This window comes from Lonchura striata, chromosome W, assembly GCF_050655825.1.
Source record: "Lonchura striata isolate lonStrDom1 chromosome W, ASM5065582v1, whole genome shotgun sequence".
NCBI classification, from domain to species: Eukaryota; Metazoa; Chordata; class Aves; order Passeriformes; family Estrildidae; genus Lonchura; species Lonchura striata.
This window is the reverse complement of record NC_140743.1, coordinates 7504995-7518070: the sequence shown is the minus strand read 5'-3', so window position 1 is coordinate 7518070 and position 13076 is coordinate 7504995. Positions and strand designations below refer to the sequence as shown.

The window sequence follows — 13076 nt, the reverse complement described above, 5'->3', positions numbered from 1 at the left end:
CTATCCCTCTCCTTCCCTCCTGGTAACACCAGGAATAGTGTTTGTTTTCCTTGTGCCTGCTTCCCACAGCCCAGTCCAGTCTGGTCCTCTGCAGGTTATGGTGACAGATCAAACACAGACTAGGGATGTGGTTCCCTTTTCCCCAACCAACACACCCATCTAGCCCCCTCCACTGTGCCCATGTTTTTCATTTAGGGGTATTTTTCATCCCCAAAACCCCCTCCCATGATTCCACTGGATTATTTTGCATCCTGGTCCTAGTGTGGGTGGGGTTGTAGGCGATTCCCAGGAGCAATTGGCTAATTAATATTTCAATGTCAGTTGAGCCAAGTGTCCCAGCCAGGCTGTTTTGTTCATAACAAATCCCTCCTCTATTTCTTTGATCGGGCTTAAGCCGGCATCAACTTACAGTCTCTGGCTTTTGAGGGTTAGCTTCTTTGGGTAATTCTCTCTTAATTCTATATATCTGCTTCTAGCAAGTCTTTTTTAAAGTTAATTTTAAGTCTTCTGGTTATTTAATTATTGTCTATGCACAAGAGGAGGTGGGTTGGGTGACCCTCTAAAGGACACTTATTCTTATTAAACAATTACAAAGTACTTACACTTTGACAAGGGTACTTTAACTCAGAAGTGGTTATTACCACCTTACAGTATATCAGCTTCTAGCAAGTCTTCCTTAAAGTAAATTTTAAGTCTTCTGGTCCCTTAATTACCATCTATGCACAAGAGGAGGTGGGTGACCCTGTTGGGTCTGGTCTGGCGTCTGAGGGTGGCACTGGTCCTTTTACTCTGGGTATATGGATCCAGCCTTTTTCTTGGGTTCACACCACAGTGTGTGTGGTGAGTAACACCTGGAAAGGTCTTTCGAATTTGGGGGTTAGTGGAGTGGTGGTATTCTAGGATTTTATTAACACCCAATCCCCGGGACTGATGTTGTGGGCATTGGTATCCAGAGAGGAGGTCTGGGAAAGATACCCCTTCTTTCTGAGGCCTTCTAGGAATTTTCCTATGATTTTTAAATATTTTTGAGTTGCTGCCTCCTCTTCTAAAAAATTTGCAGTACTGAAAGGGGTGATTAGAAAAGGGAGTCCAAACATCATTTCATAAGGAGAAACCCCTATGTCGGACCGAGGTCTTGTTCTCATGCGCAAGAGAGCGAGAGGTAAATACTTGAGCCAATTAATTTTTGTCTCTTCAATTAATTTGGTTATTACATTTTTAAGAGTTTTATTCATCCTTTCTACCCTTCCTGAGCTTTGAGGATGCCATGGGGTGTGCAATCTCCACCTTATCCCCAGGGCTTTTGTTATTTGATGCAAAGTTCAAGCAACAAAATGTGGACCTCAGTCCAAGTCAATGTTATTGACTAGCCCATATCAAGGTATGATATTTTCTAAGATTATTCTTGCAACTCCTTGCGCGGTTTCCTTTTTGGTTGGGAAAGCCTCCACCCAGTGAGTGAGATGATCTATGATCACTAGTAAATGCTTGTACCTTTGCATAGAAGGCATTTCAGTGAAATCTACTTGTATATTCTGGAAAGGTCTTAAAGCAAGTTTTCCACCCCCATGTGTTGTTTTTCTCATTACCTTTTGTTCAGTTTTCAGACAAATCGCACACCCTCTTGTGACTGCTTTTGCCAGATCATATACTCCAATACATAAAATTTCCCGTAAAAAGTGGTCACACAAACCTTGGATTCCCCAGTGGGTCAATTAATGACTTGAACTACTATATTTTTATCTCGTGGGATGATACTTACCCTTTTTTGGACTTGCAAGTGTCTTCTTAAGAGATTACTTTTTTAATTTGGCAGATAGATAAAGTCGGCCAAAAATTGTCTAGAATTCTCCTTGATTTTTATATTTTCGGCTATAAATGCTCTAAATGGCCTTCCCTTCACTTCTAAAACCTCTCAGACCTTCTTCCCAATGGTGACTATGTCCTGGGTTGTAAAATAAGCTTGTATTCTATTTGCCATCTGTTGAAGGCAAAACCTGTTGGACAGGTTTTGTTATCTCTCTCAGAGACAATGGTTTGCCCCGTAGAGGCAATGGTTTGTTTATACACTATTGACTGACTCACTGCCGGGCTGGTAAATGTAACACCATCCTATTGTGTGGGGTCCCACCCAGAGGGGGAAGCCAAGCACTCTATTATTGTTTAAAGGGGTAGCTTTTTGGGGAGAGGAGGCAGCTCTCTGGGCGGGACTCCCAGAGAAGCAGCTCTCTCTCTTCTTCGCGCGATCTCGCAGCGAAACAGCCGGGGAGGCGGCGGCAGCGGAGCTCGGAGGCAACCTCGGCGCAGAGGAAGACCGGCCCCACTGCCACCAGATCTTCAGAGGAAAACTATACCCTTCTAAAGATCACCACTTCAGCTGCAATTCATCAGCCACTGCAAGAGTAGCAGCTGTTATTTCAACCGGACTGCTACCAACACCCCGAATCCTCAGGTTCTGGACTTTTTCACTGGTTTTGTTTGTACCGATTGCATTTGCCTTTTTAAATTGTTGTCTAGTTTTCTCCTAGTAAAGAATTGTTACTCCCATTCCCATATCTTTGCCTGAGAGCCTTTTGATTTAAAACTCCTAGTAATTCAGAGGGAGGGGGTTTACCTTCTCCATTGCACAGGAGGCTTTAGCCCTCCTTCGCAGATTCCTGTCTTGTCCAACTTAGACAGACTATTACTGGTAACTTGTGCTGGACTTATCTGCCCCTGTGTTAACTAAGAACTCAAAATCTTTATAGTGGGGACTTACTTTAAAGTTTACCAAGGGCTCTTCTTGATGGTTGATTGGATCTCTTAGCTTATAGAACCCCTGACACCTCTAGTCATCCCCCCTTGAAATCTTTTCTAAGACTTCTTGTTCTTTATGCATTGCTTTATCAAACTGAAATATAAGACACATCCCACTACAGTAATAGCACCTTCTGTTGCTTTGTGAAGCTTCAGGTTTCCTAAACTCATTGGAGTTCTTATTTGTCTCATATAATGATGCTGGTTGGTCTGTCTTTTTTTTTTTTTTTTTTTTTTTTTTTTTTTGATAGCCCTGGTCTATTCCAACTTGACTTAGACATCAGTGCTGACGATTTCTCTACTCTTACACTTTCTCGAGCAACTGCAACCATAATTCTGGCTTTGGTTTTGGCCTTTTCTTCCTCCCTCCTTAAATACATTCTTAGGGTTTCTAGGTGTTGGTTTAGTTGATTATACATCTACTGATTTTGGGTTCCATACCATGGCCACTCTCCCTGTAATTTTAACCCTGGCCATACTTCTGTACTCTTGTCGAAACCCTTTGTGGACTCCCAAGAATCGCATTGGTCTAACTATTGTCCTAATGGCCTGTTAGGGGGAATTGTCTTGCTTTCTCTTTTGAAGGATCAGCTCCTTTGCTATAACCAGTTCCCATTTCCTGGCCTCAAAAAGAAAATAAAAATATATACCTTAAAAGGTGCCCCCCTCTAAAATGGAATATACAGATATGCAACTATAGTTCATTTAGCTCCTTCCCAAAACTTAGTATTTTAAATCTCTTGACTGAACTTAATCTCTTCAAGCATACCTCCCACTCTTGGCATTTATCTCTGTCCCTTGACCAGGATAACCACTAATCACACTCACATATATTGTTTTCTGCTTTCCTGTTCTTTTTGGACTTAGTGATGGACTTTCTAGGTCTGGACCCCGGGTAAGTCTCGCCGTAATTCTTACTTGGACATTTGCCCAACCTCCTTACTAGGCTTAGGAAGCTTGGACTCCCTGCCGAGGTAAGGTCGAACGTCATACTGAGCGCTACACTCAAATTCTGGCAAAGTCCCTTTGCCTGACATTCCTACTAGGCTTAAGAAGCTTGGTCTCCCTGCCGAGGTAAGGTTGAACGTCCTGCCGAGCCTTACACTCAAACTCCGGTCTAGTACCCTCGCCTGACTCTCCTACTAGGCGTTGGAAGCTTGGTCTCCCTGCCGAGGTACGGTCAAACGTCCTGCCGTGCCTTACAGTCGAACTCCGGCCATGTCCCTTCACCTGAATCTCCTACTAGGCTTAGGAAACTTGGTCTCCCTGCCGAGGTAAAGTCTAATGTCTTGCCGAGCCTTACACTCGAACTGCTGCCAAGTCCCCTCGCTTGACTCTCCTTCTAGGCTTAGGAAGCTTGGTCTCCCTGCCGAGGTAAGGTCGAACGTCCTGCTGAGCCTTACACTCGATCTCTGACCAGGTCCCCTCGCCTGACACTCCAACTAGTCTTAGGAAGCTTGGTCTCCCTGCCGAGGTAAGGTTGACTGTCCTGTCTAGCCTTATACAATCTAACTCCGGCCATGTTCCTTCGTCTGTTTCTCATACTAGGCTTAGGAATCTTGATCTCCCTGCCAAGGTAAGGCCGATCATTCTGCCGAGCCTTACTTTCGAAATCCGGCCAAGTCTCTTTGACTGACTCCTACTAGGCTTAGGAAGATTGGTCTCCCTGCCGAGGTAAGATTGACTGTCCTGTCGAGCGTTACACTCTAACTCCAGGCAAGTCCCTTCGCCTGACTCTCCTTGTAGGCCTAGGAAGCTTGGTCTCCCTGCCGAGGTAACGTCGATTGTCCTGCCGAGCCTTACACGCAAACTCCGGCCAAGTCCCCTCGCTTGACTCCTACTAGGCTTACGAAACTTTGTCTCCTTGTCGAAGTAAGGTCAAACGTCCTGCCGAGCCTTACAATTGAACTCCAGCCAAGTCCCTTCACCTGAAACTCCTTCTAGGCTTAGGAAACTTGGTCTCCCTGCCAAGGTAAAACCGAACTTCTTGCTGAGACTTACACTCGAACTCCGGCCATGTCCCCTCGCCTGACACTCCTACTAGGCTTAGGAAGCTTGGTCTCCCTGCCAAGTTAAGGTCGAACGTCCTGGAGAGACTTACACTCAAACTCCGGCCAAGTCCCCTCGCCTAACTCTCCTACTAGGCTTAGGAAGCTTGGTCTCCTTGCCAAGGTAAGGTCGAATGTCCTACCGAGCCTTATACTCGACCTCTGGCCAGGTCCCCTCCCATGACTCTCCTACTAGGCTTAGGAAGCTTGGTATCCCTGCCAAGGTAAAGTCTGACGTGCAGCCGAGCCTTACACTCGAATGTTGGTGAGGTGCCGCGGGAGACAAGACTCAAGATATCATGATCATCAAGTCTCAGCTTATTGTAACAGATTACACAGTTTATATATACTCGCTAATTAGCTCATGCATATTGCAAAAGCCAAGCTCCTGATTGGTTGCTGTGTGACTTTTGCAACTATCTCGCTCTACTGTCCTTGCAGGTAGTACTTCTCTGTTCTACTGGCCTTGCAGTTAGTACTTCTTTGTTCCTCTTTATCTTTTCTACATACCAAGCAGTTTCAATCATCCTGATTTCTGCACACCATCTGCTCTCAGGGTCATGCGGACCTTGCAGCAGTCACGTAGCCCTTCATACTTTGACTAATTTTACAGTTTCATGTCCCTTGCTATTTAACCATTCTTCTGCCAAGCTCTCTACATTTCCCCCGTTTTCTTTGTGCACAACAAGGTGTGCATTCAGCATTTTCTGTAAAAGCTGTTGTATCAAGCCTTGCAAGCAAGTTAACCCACAGGGCAAAACAAGCAAAAGTATCATAATTATGCTTAGGACTATTATGCCGTATTTGATAATGTCTCTTAACCACGGCCCGATCCCCAATCCCTTCAGCCAGCCTTCTAAACCTAATCCATCCTCTACCTTTAACTGTTGAGTTAGCTCAGTCAATTTTCGTATTTGTTTGTGGATGGATGTAGAGTGATCGATTAAGTTCATACAGCACATTCCTTCAAATTCTTCACAACCATGACCTTGGGTCAGCAATAAGAAATCTATAGCTGTCCTATTCTGCAGTGTAGCATGTCTTACTGAGTCTACATCCAAAAGCAGGTCGCTTAGGGCCTTTGATGTAGCATTTGTTTGTTTAGCTAACCAGCATCCCAGCTTGTTGAGTTGAGCTAATGCTCCTGCTGAGGCAACACCAGGCACTAAGAATGAAGCAGCAATAATCGCCTCAGGGGACCAAAATTTAACATCATCCTGACATTCACTGATAAAGCTATGTACACTGCATTGCAATCTACTGCCATGATGATGCCGAGCCATGTTTAATATCATTGAGGTGTTGGGTGTCAATAACGACAGTCTTCCTAACGAACAAGGACCTCCCTTTATTTTGGAAGGTATGCCAGCCCACGCTCTGTCACCGCAAATTAAGAATGTTCCCCTGGGTAAAGAAAGCGGATTATTTGTTGATTTTGAAACGTTTTTGGTCATGTATTGGCACCAGCTACTACTGCTTCTGTAAATTGGTAAGGTGGAATTGACGACAGTTGCAGACCCATTGATTTTTTGCTGTTGACTTGTCCAGTTAAAGTACAAACAGCAATCCATTCCAACTGCCCCCAGTAGTTCTAGCTCCTGAGGCTCTGCCGGGGCGATGGGTAAGTAGGGCACCCATGGGTCCCAATCATCTACAGTAGTATTTAAATTTGAATTGTTACAAGTTGTAATGCTTTTAGGACATGGCCACTTATCCAACGGTAGACCGACTAGACAAGTGGAAAACGGATTACCCGGGGAAGACAAAGCAAGACAGATGGACTCTTGTTCTGTCAGATTTGCCATTGTGACCCATACATTTGTTTTAGGTTGAGGTGGGACGTACGCCTGCACGCTTAGCAGTACGGCTGCGACGACTAAACCTTCTACACAGCGTGTCCCAATCCTTTGGGTCAACTTGCCACTGAATGGGGATCCCAACACCATTCTGACAACAGGAATCTAAAATCCTTGTCCTTTTAGTACTTAGAATTTTCTTTACTAAGTGCTGTACCCCCCAAGCTAGCTTTCTTAATTCCAGGTCTTCTGTATTCTCTATTAATCTCAGGCTCTCCCTGATAGGTTGACCTGTTAGTTGTGTTAAGGCACGCTGTGGTGAGTCAAAGTTCCACTGGCGCTGACAGGTAGGACACCAGAATGCAGGGGCAAGGTGGTGCTGATAAACCCACCAACGCTGAGAACACCCTCCACAAAATATTTTTACCCAAGATTGGTGGTTATAGCTATTGCAAGTTAAGCAAGCAAGCGGACAAGAGCGGTTAAAGTCTCTAGCTAAATGAGGCAAGAGGCAGTCTTCAACTTCTCTCTCCGAGTCAACCAGGAACTTAATCTGAAACTCTTCTTCTACTTCATGCAGGATCCTGGAGATCGTCTTCTGAAGGCGCTGCCTCCTTCTCTGCTCCGGGCTGGTCATTGGTAGGTCGTGCCCACTTAGCTGGGACTCACACAGTACCTGTTGGTGTGGAAACACACAGATAACCCCTGCCCCAGTACAGTACCTTAGCCGGACCTTGCCAAATTCCTGTTTTTGGATCTCTATACCTGACTACCATCTGCGGGGGGGGGTAGGCGCTTTAGAGGCAAAGTGAGTAATTACTGCGGGTAACCTCTCATCTCCAAAAATGCATAAGTGATTAAGTACAAACAGGCACTTCAATAGCCTATCCTGTATGCTGACTATATCAATGTATTTTTCCAGATATTGTTTAAGCGTTCCATTAGCTCTTTCTACTATTGCCTGTCCGGTAGGGGAGTTTGCAATCCCTGTAACGTGTGTGATGTTCCACATTTGCATAAAGCGGGCGACACGTTTACTGCAATAAGCAGGGCCATTATCAGTCTTAATCCTCTCTGGTACTCCCATAACCGCGATGCAGCTACTGAGGTGTCGCTCCACATGAAGGGCCCGTTCTCCTGTCTGAACAGTAGCCCATATGTAATGGCTGTAAGTATCGATAGTCACATGGACATACTTCAAACGACCAAAGCTAGGTACATGGGTGACATCCATCTGCCAAATTTCATTAGCTTGCAGGCCTCGCGGATTTACTCCTATTCCTAGGCCTACTCCTTTATTGTGATGGCTACATATGGGGCAAGCCTTAACAATAGCTCTAGCTTCTTCTAGTGAAATGCGGAACTCCTGTGATAGGCCTTTGGCATTCTGGTGAAAGATAGCATGGTTCTCTCGGGCCATTGTTTGCCGTGGAAGTACTACTTGACTGGCAATTGACACTAATTTGTCATCTATGGCATTGCCTGCTCCCAGTCCTTCATTCCATTTGTGGCTGCGGACATGTATGATAGAATATGCCTCTCTTCTGTTCCTTAAGGCGTGCTTCAATTGAAGAAAGAGTTTGTAGAGCCGCTGATTTTGGACCTCCTTGATAGTGGCATCTTCAATCCTTGACGCCACTCCTACAACATAGAGTGAGTCAGAAACAACGTTTAGCGGCCCCAACAAATGAGACACTGCCCAGATAACTGCCATTAATTCTAATGTCTGTAAGTTGTCATGAGACGTTGCTTCTAGTATCTGGTGATGCCATTGTTGTTCTGTTTTCCAGACCACAGCCGCTCTGCGTGATCTGCGACCTGCGTCTGTAAAGGCTGTAATGGCATTCGGGATGGGCTTCTCTTTTCTGAGGGGTTTCTGTATCTATTTCCATTTTCCTATCCATTTTAATTGTTTGGGCGTATGGGGTCCTGTACTAACAGTAGCTGCAGATGAAAGCAATGCTTCGGCGAGGGGTGCATAATTTAAAAGGTACCAGTCCAAGGTGGGTTTTTCCATGGGTATATTGATTTTTGTTGGTTCTGAGCCACTCATCTCCAAAATACGAGTACGTCCCCTCTTAATAAGTACTGCCAGGCTGTCGACCTTAGAGGTTACTGTTCTTTTTGCTGTAATGGGGGTGATATCCATTCTAACACCACCGTCTCCCCTGTTTTTTTTTCATGCTGGGTGACAGCCCCCAATAGGTGGTCCTCAGTGTTCCAAATGGTCAAATGTAAAGGAAGATCAGGATCAAGACGTCTCACAAAACCAGTAGAGATGCAATGTGTAATGTCCTGTAATGCGCGACGTTGATCTGGTGTCAGATGAACTGGAGTGCAGGGATCGGTTCCTTTGAGTAGTGGGCGTAGTTTGTCTAAAAGGGTATTAGGAATTCCAGTAACTGGCTTGAGCCATTGTAGGTCGCCCAAAAGCTTTTGCGCTTCATGCAAAGTAGTGACTGATGTCTGAATAGATAGCTTCTGTGGTGTAATTCGCTGTTGAGTGATTGTCCATCCCAAGTATTTCCATGGAGCAGAAGTTTGAATTTTGTTGGGTGCGATGGTGAGAGAAGATTTCTCCAAGGTATGCAGGATATCATGGATTTGAGAATCTGAAAAGGGGGTTGCTTGTGCAAACAGGATATCATCCATATAGTGATAGATGATGGTATCAGGCATGCGTTGTCTCAACGGTTGCAGTGCTGTATCCACATACAGCTGACAAATTGTAGGGGAATTACGCATCCCTTGTGGCAAAACTGTCCATTCAAATCTTTTATCTGGCTCACCACGATTGAGGGCAGGGAGAGTAAAAGCAAACCTTTTAGTATCCGCAGGATGTAAAGAAATGGTAAAAAAGCAGTCTTTCAGATCTATCACTAAGATGGGCCATTCTTGCGGTAACATAGCAGGATTCGGCAGCCCAGGTTGCAGTGCTCCCATAGGTTCCATCTGATCGTTTACTGCTCTGAGATCATGCAAGAGCTGATAATTGCCCGACATTTTTCAAATAACAACAATTGGAGTGTTCCAAGGGCTTGTGGAGGGCCTAAGGTGTCCTTGCCTGTATTGTTCATCAACCAACAGATGTGCCTGCTCCAGACTTTCCTGTTTTAAAGGCCACTGCTTAAATACCACAGGCTCGTTAGTAGTCCATGTAAGTGGTAGTGGGAAAGTCCAAGCAATGGCCGTCACCGAAAAGAATGATCATTGGTAAGGACTAGGCCCAGCTGAGCCAGGACATCACGGCCAATTAAGCATTGAACAGCAGGTGGTAAGGTTGTTATAGAGAGCGCTGCAGACGCCTGTCTCCCTTCAATTTCAACAGTCAGCACCGGAGTGCGGCTCGCAAGTGTCATCACACCGATACCGCTCACCGTGGTTGCTGCAGGCTGGGTGGGCCAAGACGCAGGCCAATGACCTGGGTCAATAACACTAGTATCTGCACCTGTGTCTAAAAGTCCTTTAAGCACAATGCTATGTCCTTGATGAATCAGGCGGCAGGATTTCTTGGGGCGGGTGTTGAGATCTAAGGTAAGTAATGCGAGACCTCCTGTTGAACCAAATCCTTCCGGAGTCCTAGGGACTCGGGACATAGGTTCCAATCCTTTGGTCATTTGTGGGAGTGGGATCAACTGAGCAATCCTTTGACCTTTTGGTACTGTCACGGGGGGATATGACGTATGGGCGATGATCATGATTTCGCCGCAACAATCGGCATCGATGATCCCTGGTTCCACAAAGAGGCCTAATATAGCGGCTGAAGAGCGGCCAATAATGAGTCCTCCCATAGTTTGCCCGTGTATTTGTAGGGGGCCATGGATTCCAGTTGGAATCTTATATGGTTTCAAAGTTAGGAGATCAGTCTCTACTGCGGCTGCCAAGTCCAGGCCAAGGCTCCCGCAGGTGGCAGGTTGGAGTTGCTGGGGGGCTTCGCTTCTGCAGCTGCCATTTGTGTCCCGGCGCGGCCGCTGTTCGCGCTGCTCTGGGAGTTTCCCTGCTTCTTTCAGCATGCGTTGGAGTTGTGGGTATTTGATTGGCACCTGCCGCACCAGACTCCTGTCGCTCCGCATTCCTTTAGAACGTGATCTAAGTTCCCACAGCGGTAGCATCTTATTCGTGCCCCTCCGGTGGTGTTGGAATGGGGGCACGCAGCTGCAGCTTGAAGGGGAGCAAGGGCTGCTAAAACCTGATTTTGAGAGCTTATTGCTTGTTCCCGTAACCCCTGTCCTATTTCTTGCAAAGCATTAACCAATAGCGCCTGAGATCCAACTGGTACTGAAGCAGCCTTCTCTAGCAATGCTTGGACGGTCCAATCCCCAGGGATGGAAGTAATCAAATTTCTGGTTGTGTAATTGCTATTCTGCAGTATGCACTGTTTAAGCAGGGCATCCTGCATATGATCAGCCACCCCTGCTTTGGACAATGCCTCCATTATCTTGTCCACGAAGGCACCAAGAGGCTCCTCTCTGCCCTGTTTAATCCCCATATATATTGTGATTCCACCCGGGGTTTTGACCTTGTCTATCGCTCTTCTTGCCACTACTGTGTCTTCCCTTAATTTGTCAGGTCCTAGTGCGGCCTGTTGTTCCAAATGTACATGGGCACCCTGTCCCAGAAGCTCGGCTACAGTAAGCCCTGCTAAAGGATCCCCCTGAGCCCTTGGTAAACTGGTGCTTCTTTCCGCTTCCTCTCTCCAGCGTACCTCAAAGAGTAAGCGTTGATGTGGCATAAAGATCAATTTGGCCATTCCCCTGACATCGGATGGTAATAAGGTATGAGCACTAAAGATAAAATCAAGCATTTGCCTAGCAGGCTCACTGGTGATACCATAGCTCCCCACAGTGGCGCACAGCTGTGTCAAAATTTTCCAGTCCATGCTCTGGACTTGCGCATTGTACCCCCCTTGGCCATTTGGCGTAAATATCACTGGAAAAGCAAGGGTTTCCTGTGCTGCCGTGAAGAGCTCAGCGTCCCCCGTCTGCATGCCCTCCTGTGCAACAGCAGCCCATAACTCACGTCTTTCTTTAGCCATGGCCTCCGCGAGGTCAGATTCTGCCCCAGGGACAGGCTCCTGGCCGGGAGACGGAGGATGTTGCGGGGCGGGTGCTACAGTAACTTTTTGTATGGCTGGAGGGGGAGGCAACGGTGGAGGTAAAGGGGGAGCTGACGGCAGCACCTCAATGCTACCAGTGTCTATGGGAGGTACAGGCACTTCAGAAGCAGAGATGGGAACGGGAAAATTTGTGAGAACTGGAGGGTTTGGCTCACTGGAGAGAAGCGAGGGTTCATATTCCTTATTTTTCTCCCGAGCTGTCCGTATCCCTTCCACCGCCCTCTTTTCTGCCTGACACATTAATAATTCGTTATGGACCACTCTCCAAAGTTTACTCATTTTCTTGCCCAGTTTGTCATCATCTAACACTAATTCCCACAACTTATCCCCATATCTTCTCCATTCCGAAAGTTCATGAAGAGTATGGGGGTTTATGAAAAAACCATAAGAATGAGCATGATGTAATAGCGAGGGGAGATCCTTATCTAAGTCAATCCCCCTAATCTGCCTTTTTCTGAGAGAAGCACTAAACAAATCATATGCTGCTTGCCTTTCCATGGTTACGTCGCTACCGTTGCTGGCCCCTTAAAGCTTCGGCAGCATGTATCAGCTGAGCCCGCCGCTGCGGTCACTCAGGGCACAGAGCAGAGAGTGTCGACTCTGTCGCCGTCCTTCCAGCTGCAGGACCCGAACCCAACGCAGCACCTCTCCCGCCTATACCTCGGATGAGGTCCCTGTTCCGGGCGCCAGTTGTTGGTGAGGTGCCGCGGGAGACAAGACTCAAGATATCATGATCATCAAGTCTCAGCTTATTGTAACAGATTACACAGTTTATATATACTCGCTAATTAGCTCATGCATACTGCAAAAGCCAAGCTCCTGATTGGTTGCTGTGTGACTTGTGCAACTATCTCGCTCTACTGTCCTTGCAGGTAGTACTTCTCTGTTCTACTGGCCTTGCGGTTAGTACTTCTTTGTTCCTCTTTATCTTTTCTACATACCAAGCAGTTTCAATCATCCTGATTTTTGCACACCATTTGCTCTCAGGGTCATGCGGACCTTGCAGCAGTCACGTAGCCCTTGATACTTTGACTAATTTTACAGTTTCATGTCCCTTGCCATTTAACCATTCTTCTGCCAAGCTCTCTACACTCGAACTCCAGCCAAGTCACCTCGTCTGACTCCTACTAGGCTTAGAAAGCTTAGTCAATGTGCCGAGGTAAGGTCAAACGTCCTGCCGAGCATTACATTTGAACTCTGGCCATGTCCTATCGCCTGATTCTCCTACTAGGCATTGGAAGCTCGGTCTCCCTGCCGAGGTAAGGTCGAACGTCCTACCGAGCATTACACTCGAACTCCGGCCAGGTCCCGCTCCCTGAT

At 46.5% G+C, this 13076-nt stretch overlaps 1 protein-coding gene across 1 annotated transcript; it reads right to left on the bottom strand.

Moving 5' to 3' along the window:
* Nucleotides 1-8961: 8961 nt before the first annotated feature.
* On the bottom strand, nt 8962-12749 carry LOC146763025 (endogenous retrovirus group K member 9 Gag polyprotein-like). Its single transcript, XM_085571346.1, has 4 exons — nt 12731-12749; nt 10688-11770; nt 10303-10370; nt 8962-9015 (listed from the first exon to the last, which is right to left on the bottom strand). The coding sequence occupies exons 1-4, from the start codon at nt 12747-12749 to the stop codon at nt 8962-8964; spliced, it is 1224 nt and encodes a 407-aa protein (XP_085427472.1).
* Nucleotides 12750-13076: the final 327 nt, after the last annotated feature.